This window comes from Gymnoscopelus microlampas (genome assembly GCF_963454915.1).
Source record: "Gymnoscopelus microlampas genome assembly, chromosome: 4".
NCBI classification, from domain to species: Eukaryota; Metazoa; Chordata; class Actinopteri; order Myctophiformes; family Myctophidae; genus Gymnoscopelus; species Gymnoscopelus microlampas.
In genome coordinates this window covers 23,304,428-23,327,158 of record NC_139941.1, presented here as the reverse complement: position 1 = coordinate 23,327,158, position 22,731 = coordinate 23,304,428, and the positions used below count along the sequence as shown (strand labels likewise).

The window sequence follows — 22,731 nt, the reverse complement described above, 5'->3', positions numbered from 1 at the left end:
GATCTATAAGCAAGTGCAAAGATTCATGTCAAGTGTTGGAATGTTCTCAATGTGCCACACTTGAGGGATAAAGCAATGGACATCTCTCAGATATTGCACTATAAAGTTCTGCGCCACATCACGCCCTAAGCTTTCAGGGGGGCAAAAGCAACAGCAGCTTTCAGGCAAAGGCACAGTCATTCTTTCCAACTATTAGCAAACAATGAGAAGAGACTGATAGTCGAGATATTTTCTGATACCGTTGCTTTCTTTTTGCAAAATTGCTAATGTTCAGGCTAGGGGCTGTGGATCAGTTGGGTTACACCAAGCATGTGAGGGGAGGAAGACCAACCGTACTTTTGCTGAAAATGTCTCATCCTTGTCAAAAACAGCTGAACTATGTCAGTCTTGATTGTGGTACATAACATGAACTAGAGAACCATTGAAAGTGAAATATTCCTTTGGTAGACTAGGCTGACTTATGAGAGGAATAATCGAAAGTGGATTTCCTTTGGTCATGTTCATAAGGAAATCAACCTGCTTTTCTGTTTTTCTCAGGGGGGAAAAAAACAGGAAACTACAATGATAAGTGGCAAGACAGAGAGAGGACTATATCATAAATTCAGAATGAGCTTACTTAAGGTGAATACGCAACTGCTAAGTTAGTGTTAAGCGAGATGAGAAGACAAACCGAAACAAAACAGTCAGGCACTAGAATAGAACCCCCGTTTCTCAAAAGTATCCCAGAACTATGGCCATCATGTGATGGAACAGAGGGTAGAATGCTCATATCGGCACCTATTAAGATTCTTAACCAATGATAGATGATCCTTACCTTTTTGATGTATAGGTTCATGTTTATACTGTATGAAATGTGTGCTTGTCATTTTTTTATGTATAGGAATTAATTAAATATGAATTGGACTGAATTGAACATTTTTTTCACTGGTGGTCAAAAATGGCTAAACCACAAGCTCGCTGGAAGCAAAATAACGATTTCAGATCCTTTTGAGAAACCCAGCCCTGGTTTGGAAGAGAAGAAACATAACTTGCCATCCAACAAAACTGGACACCAAGGACATACTAACTTTGTTGTAATGGAGCTCAGCATATAGGACTGTTTTTCCTAGGAACTACTTGAGCACCATCTTAAGGTTATTTCAGAGATATTGATTTGGTTGATTAATTCTTTCTCTCACTGAAGTGTAGGATTACAGAACATTGAATGCAAATGATGAAGGCAGACCAAGGTCAGTTCAGGGCAACAGAACTTTCTCACACCTGTGAGCTAAATAGAACTGTGCTCATGTCCCTTACACAGTCAGTGGTTATCAACCCTTTTGATATCTCAAGGCACAAAATTCCAAGGCACATACTGTATAATAATTGTTTGCTTGTATGATCATAAAAAAAGGACCAGCTAAAATAGTTGGTGATCCAAGCCCATATTGCATAGAGGAACAAAGTGGGGCTGTAATATTATTGCTGTGATTTACCTTTTATTTATTTGTGCAACATCCCAAGGCACATCTAGGCACACTCAATGGTATCCTGGTTGAAACCCACTGTTATAAATGACAATGTTCAATGTAGGACAGCTGATCTCAGGTCCATTTTTAACATTAAGCAAGAATGGGACTGACCCTAAATCAGCACTCCCAACTCCAGCTCCACTGAAAGTATTGTAACAGTTTCTCCTTGGTTTTCTCCGAGTTGCTGTGGTGAAGTTGTAGAGAACTACATAATGAGATGGAAATGAAAATTAATGCTGTGAGTGTAAAATGTACACTCAGTGATGTGATGCACCAGGATTCAAGCGACTTCAGTAGACAGTTTTTCATTTAGGCATGTTCTAGAATGACTTGCCTTGCTCTAAGTACATTTCTCTCTCTGTGTGTGTGTGTGTGTGTGTGTGTGTGTGTGTGTGTGTGTGTGTGTGTGTGTGTGTGTGTGAGAGAGAGAGTCCTTGCCTTTCAGGTGCTGCATCACATCACTGTGTTACCTCTGAGAGCCCTTTAAGGGCCCGATACAAACCAGGGTGAAAATATATTTGAAAATAGTTTTAAACCTTTTAAACATTTCTTTGACTCTTGCTTTATGTTTAGCATCCACAGAAGTGAAAATCATTGAGACCAAGATGAGCTAGATCCCATCATGAAGTGTTACAAATATCTAAACTGTAATCAATGACTATTTTGCCCTGGTATATTGATTATGAGGACCTCTATCCTAGACACTAGAATACGGCCTCCCTCCCTACTCCACTCTTTCATAGCGGGGTTAACTGGAAATGGAACTCTCAAGAGCGATATGATAGACAACTGCAATATTCTGAGTTCATCTAGGCCAGTGGTTCTCAAACTTCTTCATGTCAAGGACCCCCGAATTTACACATATCAGTCCATGGACCCCCATTTGAAAAGATGTGCCAGGGACCCTCATATGAGAAGATTTTTTACGGTTATAGCAGTGATTCTCAACCACTTTAATTTCAAGGACCCCCCAGTTTGATTTGCATTAGGCCACAGACCCCCATTTGATACCATTTTGATCTCCGGGACCCCCGGTCTACACTGTAGTATCATCATTGTTCATTTAACTCTGATAGTGTACAAATAGAACGGGTCCATTTGGTTCCATTTGGACACTGAGTTACAGACACATAAGGGTCAACTTGGTTTCTAACTATCAATTTGGCTGGGGACCCCCTGGAAACCCCTCAAGGACCCCACTTTGAGAACCACTGATCCAGGCCCCACTGCGTAACGAGAGCCTGGTGCAACAGGCTGAGGCCTCGGACCAGTGCTAGCATGCAGGCCCACTGTTTCGCCCAGTTCACATGGCTTCAGTGCACAAATCTGTCTTTTGAGTTCCATTACCGTGGTTCAAACACCCACACGCATACCACAAAAACAGCGACGAGTTTCCGTTATAATTAAGAAGAAGAAATGGTGATCGGATATCAGTTTTTGCATTGTTCCGCTTAATGGCTGAAGCTTAGACTTGGAGCAGCCAAAGTGATGGCAGATCCGTCTCTAGAATCAACTTCTCCACAAAGAAACTTCACTCACGTGTTTGTTTTTTCGTTTGTTTGTTTTTGGGGGGTTTCTTTTTGGGGGGGGGGGGGGCGGGGGGGTATTTCTATAAAATAATCAGTAAATAAATAAAATACAGATTGGTTGAAAACACAGAATTCACTGTGCTTTTAACAAAATGTGGCCATACATGTATGGGACAATAGTTTCTTTTAATTTACATGGATGCTATAATATGTGTGTACTGTGTATGTGTGGATGTGCCAGGAGGAGAGGAAAGGGAAGTTCACTCTACATTAGAACCTCCTTAAAGCATCTTTATTTGCCAATTTTATCCCCCCCCCCCAACAAACCTGGGCAAAAATAGCAATTCATTATTTTCAAATATTTGAAATACGCGCTTGGTATAAATCGTTTTGCAGGCAGCATCTTCCCACCATTGATTCCGTTACATAATTGAAATGCGCCTGCAGGAGTTTTTCACCTCTTCAACAAACAAAACAAAAAGCAACAGTTTTAGTGTAGCCCAGGGCTGGAGGACAGCTACACATGTGGCTCTGCTTTGCAGAACAACCTCCCAATCATTAGGTAAGAGAATAATAATTAATCATACTCAATACTATTAGAAAATTGCCCCCCAAAAATACATTCATTGTGGACATTGCGAGTGGAGTGTGCGGGGGTCTGACGCTCACAACGAGCTCTCGCCCACCACTAGATGAGTGTGTTGGTGTGTGTGTGTGTGTGTGTGTGTGTGTGTGTGTGTGTGTGTGTGTGTGTGTGTGTGTGTGTGTGTGTGTGTGTGTGTGTGTGTGTGTGTGTGTGTGTGTGTGTTTGGTCATACAGAAACCCATTCATCAGACAAAGACTTGCAAGTTCAAGTTCATGAGTCTGTTATATAAAATCATCATCGTCGTCATCATAATCATCCCCTTCATCATTAAAAGGCCATCCATACCAGTCTTGTTGTCCATTTACAACATTGTCCATATTTTACAATAATATAGACAATTTCCCCCAAACGTCTTTGTATGTTTAAATACTGTATGCACATTACTAAACATACATGTTGAGAGGGTGTGATAACACACTCAGAGAAACTCATTGAGACTCAGTAGATGTTGCTAGGTATAATGTAGGTTAATTCCCCCTTGCAAAAACTACGCTGCAGTTTACTTTCACTAGCATGACTGTTTTACTGTATCATTTATTTTTCATTTTATCCTGCTGTCTTATTGTTTCAATCAGTATAGCACTTTGGTTGGCGTTGAAAATGTTAAATGTGCTTTATAAATAAACTGTGAGTTGAGTGGAGTTGAGTAAGTGGCTTAGGTAGAGCTAGCCACTAATATCAAGTTCAAGATGCTCTCAGATTGGGCGTAAGGCGAGCTCAATAACAGTGCTGACAGTGCTCTCAAATATGAGAGATAAAAAAACAAAGCAATTCATGTAAAAAGAGTCTAGATTTATCTGAAATTTCTGTCCAATGTTGTAAATGGGCAATCACACTCAGTGACATGGGCATGGTCCTTTAACATCACGTCGTCATGTGCAGTGAGTCTCACACATCCATTTAAAGCAGGGCACGGGGTAACAGAGGCATGTCTGTATGCTGTGTGTGGTGAACAGTGAGGTCACAGGAACATGTACTGGTTGTCTATGGCCCGCTTACGCCCTCGCTCCGGCTCCAGTTCGTAGTCCGAGTCCCGCTGCGGGATGAGGGGTGGGTGGGGGTGAGGGAGTCGAAGGAGGGGCCTCCTCCCCACGGACTCGCTCCGGCGCAGGGGCGCAGGGGCCGATGCAGGGGGATCCGGGAGGGGGTTGCTGGTGCGTGGCGGCAGGTGGTGGTGGTGGAGGTGGTGGTGGTGGTGTGTCAGCTGGGAGCTGAGGCCTGGAATGGAGGTGGTGCTGTTGGTGGCAGTGGCTGACGTGGTGCTTGTGAGGGTCGCGGAGCAGGAGGGCGTCAGGCTAGGACGGCTAGCCAGGCTGCAGTGAGCCAAACTGGGCTCGGAGCTCCAGCGGTGCAGGGAGAAAGGGACCAGGACCACTCCTGCAGGCTGACCTGAGAAAGGTTAAAGACAAAACAAGAGATGAGCTCAGCTCCATGTACAGGTCATGACTTTTTTCGTATTCTCTGCACCCCTGCTCGCGATAGGCTACTAGTGCTGGAGGCAGGATGGGGTGATTTCGGACACATTTAACCCATTAAAACCAGGAAGAATTTGTGTAACCACTTTAACCATTATTTTATACTTAGGCTATTCAAAAATAGCAGATATACAATGAGCTTGTAGATCTGCTATTTTTGAAAAATCTTGAAAATGTGTGCAAATCTTTGAATATATATATATATATTTTTAAAGCGAACACTTTTAACTCAAATCTTTGCTTCTGGGGGGGTCCCCAGAACAAAACATTTTGAGGTGGGGGCCTCAAAATATATGTATCCGTGGCCAAATACATATAATATTGGGGGTCCTTGACATGAAAACATTTGAGTACCACTGATATAGCAACATACATTTTGTCTGAAAACTGTTAGGATTTAGAAGACATTTGTAGAATCGGCCTCAGGTCTTAATGGGTTACAATTCTAATGTCAACGTTATCAAAGTATTTAGTCATAGCTTGCTGTCATAGATTCCATTCTGATGATGAACTTGGTCATCCAGTACTGCCATCAGTGCCATTGGGAAGACTTTCTTTGACACCCTTACCCTGCAATGCGGGGCTAGAACCCGCCACCACGAAGCTGGACAGGGTGACAACACAGGCTGCTCCACACTCCAACGGGATGGGGTACAGGCGGAAGTGACTGAGCATGTCCATGACGGAGGGGAAGCGTAGGTGTTGCACCCTGCACTGACCCCACTCTGTTAAGGACAGACGCAGGTGCTGGAGAGAGACAGAGAAAATAGCAGATCAACAAGATCAGAGATTTGTTTTGTCATTACTTATACAAGTGGTTCTCAAAGTGGATTCAGGGGATCCACAGCAAAATAAATGAGGAACAGTTTACCCACTTAAGCGCTGTTTCAAAAATAGATGAAAAAGCCAATCGACAAGCTCAGAAGTTGTACACAGTATCTCTATAGTCATGTCATCAAGACGGATTAGTTGGATAATTAGTTCATATTCCATCCTGATTGGCTAAGATTGACATCTAAAGTTTGCAGGAATGGCCCGTTTTGAATAAAATGCCGCAAGTCATGAACGCAGCGTCCGATTGCGATGATACTTTGCACACACATTCGCACTACGTTGAGGAACAAATGCCACCCTTTTAACATTGCCCTATTATAGCGCCACCAGGAGGCCGATTTTTGCAAAACTATTTTTTAACACATCACCCGCCAAGGTATTAAACATTGTTTGTTATCCCCTTGCCAGCGTAATTACCTTAATCCGATGATATTTGAAACGCCGTGGAAGCAACATTGTGAACCAAAAACCTAAAAAAATAGTCCCCGTGCGTAGGCGGAGGGATCTGTGTATTCAGAGGAACAACAACATTCCCTCACCAGACTCTCAAGGCACTTACTCACAATTGGAGTAAGGGCCACCGGTCTCCAGTCATTCAGGGAGGCTATATCATTTGTAAAGTATAAGTAAGTAGTGAACTATTCATGAATAAGCCATTTATATACATCTGTAAAAGATTATTAAATCATTTTTAACGACCCATTCTAAAGCATTTATAAACGTTTATAAGCAGTTTGTAGACTATTAACAAATCATTAACAACCTGTTTATTGACATTCGTAAATGATTACTAAAACCTTTATAACTACGGTTACAAATCATCTATAAAGGTATTAGTAACTATTCATGAATAAGCCATGTATAATACATCTGTAAATGATTATTAAATCATTTGTAACTGATGTTACATAATATATACAAGCTATTGGTAGCTTGTTCATGTTTAACATATGCTTTGTTAAACATTCCTAAAGTATCTATAAATCCTTAGTACATGTTATTATGTGCCCTATAGTAAAGTGAAGACAGTTCATCATTTACAACTGTCTGTTAATGTGTTTGTTCATGTTTAACATGCTTTGTAAAACATTCCTAAAATATCTATAAATCCTTTGTACATGTTATTATGTGCCCTACAGTAAAGTGAAGACAGTTCATCATTTATGACTGTCTGTTAATGTGGACTTTCTCCTTACCTGTTGCAAACTACCTGGCTTTCATGAATACAGACACCAAACAATTACTAGAATTATCATTCATGTTAAGCAAATGATGCGTAAGACATTCGTAAAGAGTATGTAAACCATTTGCAGACGTTATCATGAGCCTGAGCCTAGTTGCTTCTTTTGGGCTTGTTTTCATAGACCTGTCCGCTTGTTTCTTTTGCAAAATCTGGCAACACACTGATTACCTGCATTACACCTGCAGTAGCCTACTAGGGAGGAAGTGAACAGTGATGCAGTTGCAGACTGGACAGAAATATGTCTAATTCATGTTTTATGTGTTTTAACTGTCTTGTTGCAGGTGATCGAGGTAACATAAAATGGCTAATCTTACACACATGAAGTAGCATTATGACTAGGGGGTATTTTGATGGTGGCTGTTTGTATCCACAATGTTTGTTTTGATGTGTAGGCTAGTAATGTCCTCCATGCTTAGCAGTTTAGCTTAGCAGCTAAAGCTAACTTGCACTGGGAGGTGGTGACTGCAGAGGCTCCAAGCTGCTACTCTGTGATTCTGTTGTGATTAATTTCTTTGTTTAAATGTCAGTGTGTGTGCTGTGGCCAAGAGTTGCTACATTTTATATCTTAATAAATTGTTGTATACTTGTATACTATATAACGTTACTTTTGCCACTTTTTGATGTCACATGTTTTACTAATCACTGTTAAACATGAAATAATAATGCATAGTCTTCACTTTACAACAAGGCCCATGATAACGTTAGCAAATGGTCAACACACTCTTTACGAATGTCTTACGAATCATATATTAAACATGAAAGATAATTCTAGTAATTGTTTGGCATCTGCATTCATGAAAGCCAGGTAGTTTGCAACAGGTAAGGAGAAAGTCACATTAACAGACAGTTGTAAATGATGAACTGTCTTCACTTTACTATAGGGCACATAATAACATGTACTAAGGATTTATAGATATTTTACTCTACTCAGAGTCATAAGTTTACAAAATGTACTAAAGTACAGTGAACGTCTGTGCGGTTTGTCTTCATCACTGAAAATAACGTACATGTAAACTGATATAAAACTGCTGTCATGTGCAGTTGGGGTGTAGAAACACAACCATTTCACTCCTAATAATACCTATTTGATTTGACATCCTGACTTGCTGCTGCAGCTGAGGCTTGAACCTGTTACCTGCGGCTCACTAGTCAGTGACTCTATCCATTCACCTACAGCTGTTTCCTTGGAATCTGTGGTTCTGAAACATTTTATTGTCAACCCCCCAAATTGACATGTATTTGGGCAGTGGACCCCAATGTGAAAAGATGTAGTGTCAGGGCCCCCCATGAAAAAGATTTATATTTATGCTGTAACACATTTTTTAAAAGTTATTTGTCTTGTTTGTTGTTCAAGTCAAAGCACCAGGAAGGCTGTACTTGTCAGCCATCTGTTAGCTCAATGGGTTGAGACGCAGTATTCATGATCCAGAGGCCATGAGTTCAATTCCCATTGATGTCTTTCCTATGATTCTTTCCTTTGCAGACTGGCTTCCAGAAGATCAACTGAAAACTACCAGGAAGGCTATATTTGTCATCCAACTGTTAGCTCAATGGGTTGAGACGCAGTATTCATGATCCAGAGGCCATGAGTTCAAATCCCATTGATGTCTTTCCTATGATTCTTTCCTTTGCAGACTGGCTTCCAGAAGATCGACTGAAAACTACCAGGAAGGCTGTACTTGTCAGCCATCTGTTAGCTCAATGGGTTGAGACGCAGTATTCATGATCCAGAGGCCATGAGTTCAAATCCCATTGATGTCTTTCCTATGATTCTTTCCTTTGCAGACTGGCTTCCAGAAAAACAAGTTAAAACCACCAGAAAACCTGTAACTCTCAGCCAACAGCATAGCTCAACTGGTAGAGCGTCTGTCCAATGACTTGACTTGACTTGACTTGAGTGGGTTCGATTCCCACTCGAGTCAAGTGTTCCCGGTAACTTGGGGCAACGGATAAATTGACTGATATCCTTAGTGATGCTTCCCTTTGCAGACTAACTTCTAGAAAAACAAGTTAAAACCACCAGGAAACCTGTAACTCTCAGCCTACAGCATAGCTCAACTGGTAGAGCGTCTGTCCAATAACATGACTTGACTTGACTTGAGTGGGTTCGATTCCCACTTGAGTCAAGTGTCCCCGGTATCTTGGGGCAACGGATAAATTGACTGATATCCTTAGTGATGCTTCCCTTTGCAGACTAACTTCTAGAAAACAAGTTAAAACCACCACCCAGGAAACCTGTAACTCTCAGCCAACAGCATAGCTCGACTGGTAGAGCGTCTGTCCAATAACATGACTTGACTTGACTTGAGTGGGTTCGATTCCCACTCGAGTCAAGTGTCCCAGGTAACTTGGGGCAACGGATAAATTGACTGATATCCGTAGAATAACTTGTAGGAGTGTGCTGGTTCAAATCCAGTACAACCCAGGACGGAGCGGTCCTGGGTTCGATTCCCACTAACGTCAAGTCCCCGGTAAATTGGGGCAGCGGATAAATTGACTGATATCCGTAGAATAACTTGTAGGAGTGTCCTGGTTCAAATCCAGTCACCACCTTAGTAACTGAAACCGAATCTGGCCAATTCGGTCTCACTAAGGATATCAGTCAATTTATCCATTGCCCCAAGATACCGGGGACACTTGACTCAAGTGGGAATCGAACCCACTCAAGTCAAGTCAAGTCATGTTATTGGACAGACGCTCTACCAGTTGAGCTATGCTGTAGGCTGAGAGTTACAGGTTTCCTGGTGGTTTTAACTTGTTTTTCTAGAAGTTAGTCTGCAAAGGGAAGCATCACTAAGGATATCAGTCAATTTATCCGTTGCCCCAAGTTACCAGGGACACTTGACTCGAGTGGGAATCGAACCCACTCAAGTCAAGTCAAGTCATGTTATTGGACAGACGCTCTACCAGTTGAGCTATGCTGTTGGCTGAGAGTTACAGGTTTTCTGGTGGTTTTAACTTGTTTTTCTGGAAGCCAGTCTGCAAAGGAAAGAATCATAGGAAAGACATCAATGGGATTTGAACTCATGGCCTCCGGATCATGAATACTGCGTCTCAACCCATTGAGCTAACAGATGGCTGACAAGTACAGCCTTCCTGGTAGTTTTCAGTCGATCTTCTGGAAGCCAGTCTGCAAAGGAAAGAATCATAGGAAAGACATCAATAGGATTTGAACTCATGGCCTCTGGATCATGAATACTGCGTCTCAACCCATTGAGCTAACAGATGGCTGACAAGTACAGCCTTCCTGGTAGTTTTCAGTTGATCTTCTGGAAGCCAGTCTGCAAAGGAAAGAATCATAGGAAAGACATCAATGGGATTTGAACTCATGGCCTCTGGATCATGTATACTGCGTCTCAACCCATTGAGCTAACAGTTGGATGACAAATATAGCCTTCCTGGTAGTTTTCAGTTGATCTTCTGGAAGCCAGTCTGCAAAGGAAAGAATCATAGGAAAGACATCAATGGGAATTGAACTCAAGGCCTCTGGATCATGAATACTGCGTCTCAACCCATTGAGCTAACAGATGGCTGACAAGTACAGTCTTCCTGGTGCTTTGACTTGAACAACAAACAAGACAAATAACTTTAAAAAAAATGTGTTACAGCATAAATATAAATCTTTTTCATGGGGGGCCCTGACACTACATCTTTTCACATTGGGGTCCACTGCCCAAATACATGTCAATTTGGGGGGTTGACAACAAAACGTTTCAGAACCACAGATTCCAAGGAAACAGCTGTAGGTGAATGGATAGAGTCACTGACTAGTGAGCCGCAGGTAACAGGTTCAAGCCTCAGCTACAGCAGCAAGTCAGGATGTCAAATCAAATAGGTATTATTAGGAGTGAAATGGTTGTGTTTCTTCACCCCAACTGCACATGACAGCAGTTTTATATCAGTTTACATGTACGTTATTTTCAGTGATGAAGACAAACCGCACAGACGTTCACTGTACATTTTGTAAACTTATGACTCTGAGTAGAGTAAAATATCTATAAATCCTTAGTACATGTTATCATGTGCCCTATAGTAAAGTGAAGACAGTTCATCATTTACAACTGTCTGTTAATGTGACTTTCTCCTTACCTGTTGCAAACTACCTGGCTTTCATGAATGCAGATGCCAAACAATTACTAGAATTATCTTTCATGTTTAATATATGATTCGTAAGACATTCGTAAAGAGTGTGTTGACCATTTGCTAACGTTATCATGGGCCTTGTTGTAAAGTGAAGACTATGCATTATTATTTCATGTTTAACAGTGATTAGTAAAACATGTGACATCAAAAAGTGGCAAAAGTAACGTTATATAGTATACAAGTATACAACAATTTATTAAGATATAAAATGTAGCAACTCTTGGCCACAGCACACACACTGACATTTAAACAAAGAAATTAATCACAACAGAATCACAGAGTAGCAGCTTGGAGCCTCTGCAGTCACCACCTCCCAGTGCAAGTTAGCTTTAGCTGCTAAGCTAAACTGCTAAGCATGGAGGACATTACTAGCCTACACATCAAAACAAACATTGTGGATACAAACAGCCACCATCAAAATACCCCCTAGTCATAATGCTACTTCATGTGTGTAAGATTAGCCATTTTATGTTACCTCGATCACCTGCAACAAGACAGTTAAAACACATAAAACATGAATTAGACATATTTCTGTCCAGTCTGCAACTGCATCACTGTTCACTTCCTCCCTAGTAGGCTACTGCAGGTGTAATGCAGGTAATCAGTGTGTTGCCAGATTTTGCAAAAGAAACAAGCGGACAGGTCTATGAAAACAAGCCCAAAAGAAGCAACTAGGCTCAGGCTCATGATAACGTCTGCAAATGGTTTACATACTCTTTACGAATGTCTTACGCATCATTTGCTTAACATGAATGATAATTCTAGTAATTGTTTGGTGTCTGTATTCATGAAAGCCAGGTAGTTTGCAACAGGTAAGGAGAAAGTCCACATTAACAGACAGTCATAAATGATGAACTGTCTTCACTTTACTGTAGGGCACATAATAACATGTACAAAGGATTTATAGATATTTTAGGAATGTTTTACAAAGCATGTTAAACATGAACAAACACATTAACAGACAGTTGTAAATGATGAACTGTCTTCACTTTACTATAGGGCACATAATAACATGTACTAAGGATTTATAGATACTTTAGGAATGTTTAACAAAGCATATGTTAAACATGAACAAGCTACCAATAGCTTGTATATATTATGTAACATCAGTTACAAATGATTTAATAATCATTTACAGATGTATTATACATGGCTTATTCATGAATAGTTACTAATACCTTTATAGATGATTTGTAACCGTAGTTATAAAGGTTTTAGTAATCATTTACGAATGTCAATAAACAGGTTGTTAATGATTTGTTAATAGTCTACAAACTGCTTATAAACGTTTATAAATGCTTTAGAATGGGTCGTTACAAATGATTTAATAATCTTTTACAGATGTATATAAATGGCTTATTCATGAATAGTTCACTACTTACTAATACTTTACAAATGATTTGTAACTGTAGTTATAAAGGTTTTAGTAATCATTTACAAATGTCAACAAACAGGTTGTTAATGATTTGTTAATAGTCTACAAACTACTTATAAACGTTTATAAATGCTTTATAACGGGTCATTATTGTAAAGTGCTACCGAAACTTCTTGTTTATTTGATTAATCTAAAAAGCAAACGATAGAATAATCACTAAGAAGATGATCAATAGCTGCAGCCAAGGTCAACATGCAACATACTTTGGCCTTTGACTGGTAGTTGAAGGTAAGAACGTAGTCTCCCCTCCGCGTCTCACTCTGTCGAACCAGGAACACTCCATGCCCCTGGAGACCGGAGTTCTGCACCAGGTGGGCTGCCTTGACCCGGGAGATGGGCCCGTGGAACCAGGGGTAGGAGCACAGGAAGTGGTCCGTCTTATGGTATGTCTGCTCTGGCAGGGCAAAGGTCACCGAACCTGGAGGAATTGACATTGGGAGGAGTGAAGAGCAGTGGTGGAAAGTAACCAAGTACAATTACTAAGTCAAATTTTGAGGGACTTTACTTGGTTATGTCAATTGTTCACTACTTTATACTTCTGCTCGATCGACTACATCTCAGAGGCAAATATTGTGCTTTTTAGTCTGCTACAATTATTTGAAAACATATAGTTTACTAGTTATTTGTAGATTTATATTATCATTACAAAACATACATCAACCAAATAAGCCGTATTTTATAAAGTATTTTGTTTATTCAAAAATAGCCGATTTACAAGCTTATAGATCACCTATTTGACAACATTTTGAAAACTCCGAGTACTTTTGTTGTATTGCTACTTCCACCACTGAATGAAACATTTCATGTGTTCAATCAGGAGGTGCCGAGGAAGAGGCGATGAACAGCGACATAGCTGGTATGTCTCACCACTTACCCAGACTTCCTGACTCTGAGCTCCCTCTGCGATTGGCTGGAACAGAAATATCAGCTGGTGGGGGGAGGGGCTCCAGATCCACACTGCCAGACCTGAGAGAGCAGAGAGTTCATTTAAATACAATGCAGGGTTGAGCCTAATTTTACTTGAGACAACTTGTTGTGATTTGGCACTGGAATAAAATGTAAATGAATTGCGACTTACAACCGCGTCGCTTGTCGAAAATAATACGTTGCAAATCAGTTTCAGGTATTTTCCGACGAAAGACACGGTTGTACGACGAGGTATAAATGAACCATTAGTAAACCCGGGATAGTAGGAGACATGTAATTCATGTTATGTTTTGTTTAGTTTTGCACGGTCGGTATTTGTTGTATATGATCAGCAATACCGGTAACCAGTATATGAAACTATTATTTGAATATTGTAACTGTCTGAAAAGGTGTCATATAATCCCATGAGGGATGGGCCACAAGGTGGCATGACACTTAAATAAAATAATTCATTCATTCAGTAAAGGGTTAATCAACATTAGTCGACATTTTACAGATGTATATGTCACTTCCAAATGGAGAAGTGATACTGTTAGCTTCTGGGTGCACGCTTGAGAACATTCAGAAACCATATTGGACTTATCAAAATGCCATAAAAAAAAGAGTATCTTAAAAAAAACAAAGAATAAATGAAAGGAGGCGCATTGTTGCACTCAATTGAAGCCCTGCAGAGCACAAAGTAAATAGTTTGTGCAACTGTCATATAATCCTACAGAAGCAATAAAATCCATATGAAAGTTAGATCTGCAGCGCAGCAACCACTAAGTACAAACTGCAGCCAAAAGGAGAACTGATACTGTTGGCTTCTGAGTGAATGCTTGAGAAAATTCACAAACCGTACTGGACTCGATCAGAACACATGATCATGATCAAGCCCCAACTGATGAACAGATACAATGAATATCGTCCATTCCAAATATACAGATATTCTATGTTATCCTTTGTGGGTTTTATGGATGCTTTACTGAAAATGTATGTTCTCTGCATTTGCTTTGGCATACATACGACTTCTTGCTTACTTTCATGCATGATTTTTGTGTGCGTATTTGTGCACGTGCATGTGTATGGTGCTGGCCTGTGAAAGGAAGTGTGGGGGAGGACTGAGACTCTGTGGGGGAATCTCAGGACCTTTCTTATTTCCAAGACGTCTGGAATGCTCTTACACACACGAACCCTAGCGTGCCTATTCTGGGCATGTAATAATACGCAAACATTCAGCCCAAATAGCAGATTTACAAGCCCACAATGCTTCATGTTGCGTCGTGTCGCGTTATGATCATCTATTTTCAGCGAAGAGATTTGGTGTAGAGTCAAAAAACGAGGGGACCGAGTACAAACCCCTGTGGGACCCTGGTCGACGAAGTATATAGGGTTTACGTACACGCACACATACACACGTTCATGCGCACGCTGACCATGATACTGACATGATACTGACCATGATACTAACCATGATACTGACCATGATACTAACCATGATACTGACATGATACTGACCATGATACTGACCATCATACTGACATGATACTGACCATGATACTGACATGATACTGACCATGATACTGACATGATACTGACCATGATACTGACCATGATACTGACCAATGAAATCAGTCAATCAAATGAAGCTACAGGAAAATGAACAGGAACAGGAAATAGGTGTGCCACCTTCAAGAAACCCGGGACGACAGTTATGCACAGAGCCTATAAAGGATACGTTAACCTTAATAAGGCCTCGTTCCCACTTTAGACCACATAGATGCCAAAATTGTAGTTAAAGGAGTAGTTCACCCCCGTATTTTCTATCAATTACACACCCCATGAAGTCTTGAATTCATGCAGATTTTTTTGTTTTTGTCACATTCCTAAGCCAATAATTCGATGACCGGGTGGCTGCTCAGTAATAATAATAATATAATAATACATACAATTTATATAGCGTTTTTCTAGGTACTCAAAGTCGCTTTACAGAGCAGAATAAAAACAACTTTATTAGAATCGACTAGTTAAAAGGATTAAAACTATAAAGGAAAAGTAAAAGTAAACAAAACAAAAAGGAGGGGCAGGGTTGGGGTTTTATGTAGGGAATGCGATTCTGAAAAGGTGGGTTTTGAGTGTGGTTTTGAACATGGTGAGGGTGGGGGCAGTTCTGATGTGAGCTGGGAGTGAGTTCCACAGTTTGGGGGCAGCCACAGAGAAGGCCCTGTCATCCCAGGTTCGTTTATTTGTCCAGAGGGTGTCCAGGATGTTGGCATCACCCGACCTGAGGGAGCGGGAGGGGGCATGGCGTTTGATGAGTACAGAGATGTAGGAGACCAGATAGTCTCGCTGGTCATCAAATTATTGGCTTAGGAATGCAACAAAAACAAAACAATCTCCATGAATTCAAGGCTCAATTTAGACAATGCTAGACTCATTAAAACACATGTCCCTGGTTCTGGTGACTGATATTACTTTTTTCATTTATGTTTATATTATTTTAATGAAAAATAAAAACAAAAAACACGGGCCTCTCACGCATTAGAAGGACAATATCAATGACCAGAACCAGAATCTAACATGGTTAAAATGGAGTTTGTAGTAACAGTAAGTTTTAACAGCGGGAGACAGTAGGCGGCTCTGGGTGATAAAAATCGCACAGAGGGCATTCCTGCTGTGATTACCGTATGTACGTATACCGTACGTGTGGAAGGTAAACATAGCAACACATGAATTTGATTGGCTATCGCCGGACGACATCGTCAAAAAGATAAAAAATATCCATGTTTTCAACATCGTCCCTCCGCCCACTTTTCGGCTATCGCCTCTTCGCCAGCTATCGCCAGTAGTTGCCGGCTCTCATAGACGAATAATGCACTTCCGGAGAATACTATCCTGAATCGCCCGCTGTTAAAACGCTACAGTAGGTGTGTCTTTTTTTTCTCTAAATTTTTATCCCACGAATTTGTAACCCTATTTTTTACACCCAGTGCCAATTGTCTATGTAATCCTGGGCACTACCTTCCCTCTGCCAACCTAGGGAGGCCAGGGCCGAGCTCATGCCTCCTTCAATGCATGAGAGCCAACTGACCTTCTTGTCAAAAAAGAAAAAAACAGTAGGTGTGTCTGATAAAATGAATATCAAATATCTAGATACTGAATCAAGCAACTTAAAAACTGTCTTAAAAATGATCTTATAACTGCTTAAAAATCTATGTATAGACATGTTTACAATGCTATTATTAAGACTTATATAGCATTAATAAAGTTAACAAGCATCCCATAAAGACTTATAAGTAACTTATTAACTGTTAATTAATGCTTGTTAATAGTATTATCAATGCTATTATAAATTATAAACAATAATATAGCTTTTATTAACAAGTATAAGGTTAATAAGCATCTTATAAGGACATATACGTATCTTATTAACTGTTAATGCTTGTTAATAGGATGTTCGTTTGAAGTGCTACAGAGGGGGTATTCTCAACTCTCTCCCCCTCTCTCTCTCTCTCTCTCACACACACACACACACACACACACACACACACACACACACACACACACACACACACACACACACACACACACAGTGAAGAGAAAGGAGGCTTGTCTTCCTGTTATTCAGAGTTCTGTGAACTCAAGTCAGCATTTCAGCAGGATTTGTTCTGGCTTCCTTCTCTAACCCTCACGCTCTCTCTGTGTATTTATATGTGTGTGTGCATGTGTGTGTGCGCGTGTGTGTGTGCGCGCGCGCGCGCGCGCGCGCGTGTGTGTGTGTGTGTGTGTGTGTGTGTGTGTGTGTGTGTGTGTGTGTGTGTGTGTGTGTGTGTGTGTGTGTGTGTGTGTGTGTGTGCGCGTGCGCGTGCGTGTGTGAGCGCACACGTGTTGTGTTTGCATACACACTGGGTGGAGTGAGAGTATGATATAGCAGAACAGTAAGGCTTAGTTCAGGTCTTTACTGGACTGACTTCCTGTCTAGGCTTGGTCTCTTTGTGTTCCTTCAGCCTGCTGTTTCCTCTGTACTCACACACACACACACACACCACCACCTCCTCATATGTCACAGTTACTAAACAGTGTCAATCAACATTAGTCAACGTTTTACAGAAATAAATTCAAGTGCTGTCATTGCAGAATTATGGATGCCGGGCTTCACGTGGTTAATGCCCTACTTTGTCGTACAAGAGTGTGGCTCAAAAATAGTGTTCATTTTGTTGACTAAGACTAAGACTAGAAGACTAAAATATATTAATAATACTAAGATTTTGATATTTAGTCGACTAAGACTAGACTAAGACAGAAAAAATCAGAAGACTAAAACTAAAATAAATAGTGTGTTCAGTCTTAAGACTAAGACTAAATCAGAATTTGCTGTCAAAATTAACACGATACTCAAAAGTAGTGGAAATAGCCGATCTACCAGCTCACAACGCCTATTTTCGCTATTTTGGAAAGATTTTTTCAAATGAAAGTGATTACGTGTGTCTGTATCAGTGGTGTAAAGTAACTAAGTATATTTACTCAAGTACTGTACTTAAGTACAATTTTGAGGTATTTCTACTTTACTGGAGTATTTCCTGTGGATTCTGCCATGCTAGCATGGCTCAAATGATAAATCAGGGGTTCATAATCTGAAGGTTCTGGGTTCAAAGTTCCCAAAGAGCATTTTCCACTTTCCATCTAAATTGTAAAAGGTGAGTTAACTATTACATTTGCGATTGCTTCTTTCATGCTAGCATGGCTCAAATGATAAATCAGGGGTTTATAATCCAAAGGCCTGGGGTTTAAAACTCCCAAAGAGCATTTTTCACTTTCCATCTAAATCGTAAAAGGTGAGTTTAGGATTACATTCCCACTCACATTTTCCATGTCAGCGTGGCTCAATAGATGAGTCAGGGGTTTATAAACCAAAGGTTCTGGGTTCAAAACTCCTAAAGAGCATTTTTCACTTTCCATCTAAATTGTAAAACGCGAGCTACTTATTACATACCCGATTGCTTCTTCTATGCCAGTGTGGCTCAATAGATGAATCAGGGGTTTATAAACCAAAGGTTCTGGGTTCAAAACTCCCAAAGAGCATTTTTCACTTTCCATCTAAATTGTAAAACGCGAGCTAAGTATTACATTCCCAATTGCATCTTCTGTGCCAGCGTGGCTCAATTAGATGAACCAGAGGTTAATAAACCAAAGGTTCAGGTTTCAAAACTCAACTAATACAAAAGACAACTCAAACAACTAATACAAAATATCTCAAACAACCAAAACAACAATCAATAAAAAACTTCAAAGTGCCTCAATAAAAAAACATAAAACAGTGGTTAAAAAAACTAACAAATAAGTCACTTATAATACTAACAATGTCAATAAAATACAACAAAAATTGCTTTGCTTAGTATGTAAATGTATTAAGCTCCTCCCACTGGAGGTGGGCTTTACCCACGCTCCTCCCCCTCCTACCGGAGCTAAAAGAGGGCGTGAGGAGGGAGGCGGGCTGATTCCACGCTCCTCGCCTTAAAAAGAGCAAAGATAGAGATTTACCAGGACCAAGATTCAAACCCCCAACCTTCCACATACAAGGCCTCTCCTTTTCTCTTGCGCCACCAGGCTTTTCACACTAATTAGAAACTCGAGGTAATATTTGAAGTTTAAGGGAGAGGTGGCAGGTGAAAAGTTGAAAGTCTACAGCAAACACCTCTCCCCCTGACAGAATGACTGAATCTACTAGATTCACTGATGATCAGGGTTCATTATGACACAACCTTTTTGAGTTTTAGGTTATTGTTAAAAAACATCTGTTGGGAAAAAATCAACAGATGGTTGCAGAGCAAACAGAGGGATGTATAATGTTATCACAACACATATATTCGTTATTGTCATACCTTAAAGTCATTTATCAATTTCAGAAGACCAAAACTAGCAGTTTTACTCAACTAAGAGTGTGAACCTGGCTCAGAGTTCAAACAAAATAAGAGCAATACACTTAAACACAGAATTGATTATGAATATAAAGACAAAGGCTAATTAACTAATTGTTTATGAGTGAGTTAGTCTGCAGAATCTGTAGTGGATGTGTGTAAAGCAGTGGTTTTTAAAGTGGGGTCCAGGGGACCCTCATGGTTCCTTGAGGGGGTTCTAAAGGGCCCCTTACATGTCTAACTCAGAGTGTACAAATTGGAACCAAATTGACCCCTAATGGTCCATTTGTACACTCTCAGTGATATGAGGGTCATTGAAATTAAAATGTCTTAGAAGTAAGGAGTTGGATGATGGATGCAAACCAAAAGACAAACAAGACAAAATGTGAGAGGGGAGAATGAGAGACTCCAAGAGTAATGAAGACTGCTGTCACTAGTCACTAGTGCGAGTCAGGAGAGAGTGCAGGAGAGAAAGACCAAGGCAGACTAATTCAGAAACAAGGAGTTTTCTTTTTTGTATTATGACAAAAACCAGGGAACACAAGGAGCACGAGAAGAACTAGGAAGGCACTTGCAAGTTTAACTTGTAAAAGCACAAGCAGATAGCCTACATACACCGAATCAAGGAGACTAGATCAAACATTAAGGTTCTCCACCGGCTTCGAATGCTATCAATGCATTGAATGGGAGATTATCACGTTTTATCAGACCATTGAATGGGCGAAGTAGGCGAGCTACTGTCTACCCCGCGATTTGTCAGACCATTCATTGGGCGTAATCAGGAGCTACTGACCTACCGACGGAGGCGGAGCAGTCCCCACAACAATATTTACGATTCTGTCCGTATCGGTACATAACTCGAACGGCGCTGAGTAGGCACAGGCGAGCGTCGCACCGCTCCGGACGGCAACTCAGTCGCCTTAGCTCCTTCGGTGGCCCGTCGCGGGGCTCCAGCTCGCCTGAGACTGCGCGCCTCCGTCATGGTCCGAAACCAAAACAACCAAAACCAAAACCGAAACTGAAGTATTTAAGTCATCTCCGTCGGTAGGTCAGTAGCTCCTGATTACGCCCAATGAATGGTCTGATAAATCGCGGGGTAGCTAGTAGGTCGCCTACTTCGCCCATTCAATGGTCTGATAGAACGTGATAATCTCCCATTCTATGCATTGATAGCATCCGAATCAGGTGGGTTCTCACACATACAACAAACAGACTGGCAGTGAAGGGCAAACAGAAACCCATTGGAGACACAGGTGCTTATCTATGGACAATCAACACACGATTGGCTAGGGATAAACAAGACACAGGTGAACAACATTTGCAAATGACAGGGTGAGACAAGACAAAGTCCAGAGCTCGATGAATGTTAGGGACGAAAAAAAAAGTCACTACAAAGTACTACCATTCAACTCTAAATTGCCTGAAACGTACTCCTAACAGGTTTTTGGGGGGACAATTTACAGAAACTTTCGTTTCGGTAAAAAGAAAATCGTTTCGGTAAAAAGAAAATTTACTAAGTCCAGAGCTCGATGAATGTTAGGGACGAAAAAAAAAGTCACTACAAAGTACTACCATTTAACTCTAAATTGCCTGAAACGTACTCCTAACAGGTTTTTGGGGGGACAATTTACCAAAAGAAAATCGTTTCGGTAAAAAGAAAATTTACTAAGTCCAGAGCTCGATGAATGTTAGGGACGAAAAAAAAAGTCACTTCAAAGTACTACCATTCAACTCTAAATTGCCTGAAACGTACTCCTAACAGGTTTTTGGGGGGACAATTTACCGAAACTTTCGTTTCGGTACAAAGAAAATCGTTTCGGTAAAAAGAAAATTTACTAAGTCCAGAGCTCGATGAATGTTAGGGACGAAAAAAAAAGTCACTACAAAGTACTACCAATCAACTCTAAATTGCCTGAAACGTACTCCTAACAGGTTTTTGGGGGGACAATTTACCGAAACTTTCGTTTCGGTAAAAAGAAAATCGTTTCGGTAAAAAGAGAATTTACTAAGTCCAGAGCTCGATGAATGTTAGGGACGGAAAAAAAAGTCACTACAAAGTACTACCATTCAACTCTAAATTGCCTGAAACGTACTCCTAACAGGTTTTTGGGGGGACAATTTAATCGGTAATAAGAAAATCGTTTCGGTAAAAAGAAAATTTACTAAGTCCAGAGCTCGATGAATGTTAGGGACGAAAAAAAAAGTCACTACAAAGTACTACCAATCAACTCTAAATTGCCTGAAACGTAATCCTAACAGGTTTTTGGGGGGACGATTTACCGAAACTTTCATTTCGGTAAAAAGAAAATCGTTTCGGTAAAAAGAAAATGTACTAAGTCCAGAGCTCGATGAATGTTAGGGACGAAAAAAAAAGTCACTACAAAGTACTACCATTCAACTCTAAATTGCCTGAAACGTACTCCTAACAGGTTTTTGGGGGGACAATTTACCGAAACTTTCGTTTCGGTAAAAAGAAAATCGTTTCGGTAAAAAGAAAATTTACTAAGTCCAGAGCTCGATGAATGTTAGGGACGAAAAAAAAAGTCACTACAAAGTACTACCATTTAACTCTAAATTGCCTGAAACGTACTCCTAACAGGTTTTTGGGGGGACAATTTACCAAAAGAAAATCGTTTCGGTAAAAAGAAAATTTACTAAGTCCAGAGCTCGATGAATGTTAGGGACGAAAAAAAAAGTCACTTCAAAGTACTACCATTCAACTCTAAATTGCCTGAAACGTACTCCTAACAGGTTTTTGGGGGGACAATTTACCGAAACTTTCGTTTCGGTACAAAGAAAATCGTTTCGGTAAAAAGAAAATTTACTAAGTCCAGAGCTCGATGAATGTTAGGGACGAAAAAAAAAGTCACTACAAAGTACTACCAATCAACTCTAAATTGCCTGAAACGTAATCCTAACAGGTTTTTGGGGGGACGATTTACCGAAACTTTCATTTCGGTAAAAAGAAAATCGTTTCGGTAAAAAGAAAATGTACTAAGTCCAGAGCTCGATGAATGTTAGGGACGAAAAAAAAAGTCACTACAAAGTACTACCATTCAACTCTAAATTGCCTGAAACGTACTCCTAACA

At 40.4% G+C, this 22,731-nt stretch overlaps 1 protein-coding gene across 1 annotated transcript in view; it reads right to left on the bottom strand.

The window, feature by feature from the left end:
• Nucleotides 1-3,104: 3,104 nt before the first annotated feature.
• The window catches only part of sh2b3 (SH2B adaptor protein 3), a 79,319-nt gene continuing 59,692 nt past the window's right edge, over nucleotides 3,105-22,731 (bottom strand). Inside the window, exons 5-8 of the mRNA XM_084054964.1 lie at nucleotides 13,692-13,783; nucleotides 13,021-13,235; nucleotides 5,732-5,909; nucleotides 3,105-5,076 (exon numbers count right to left, since the gene is read on the bottom strand). Coding sequence (XP_083911090.1) covers nucleotides 4,649-5,076; nucleotides 5,732-5,909; nucleotides 13,021-13,235; nucleotides 13,692-13,783 — 913 coding nt within the window. The 3' untranslated portion in view covers nucleotides 3,105-4,648. The remainder of the gene's footprint in view (nucleotides 5,077-5,731; nucleotides 5,910-13,020; nucleotides 13,236-13,691; nucleotides 13,784-22,731) is intronic.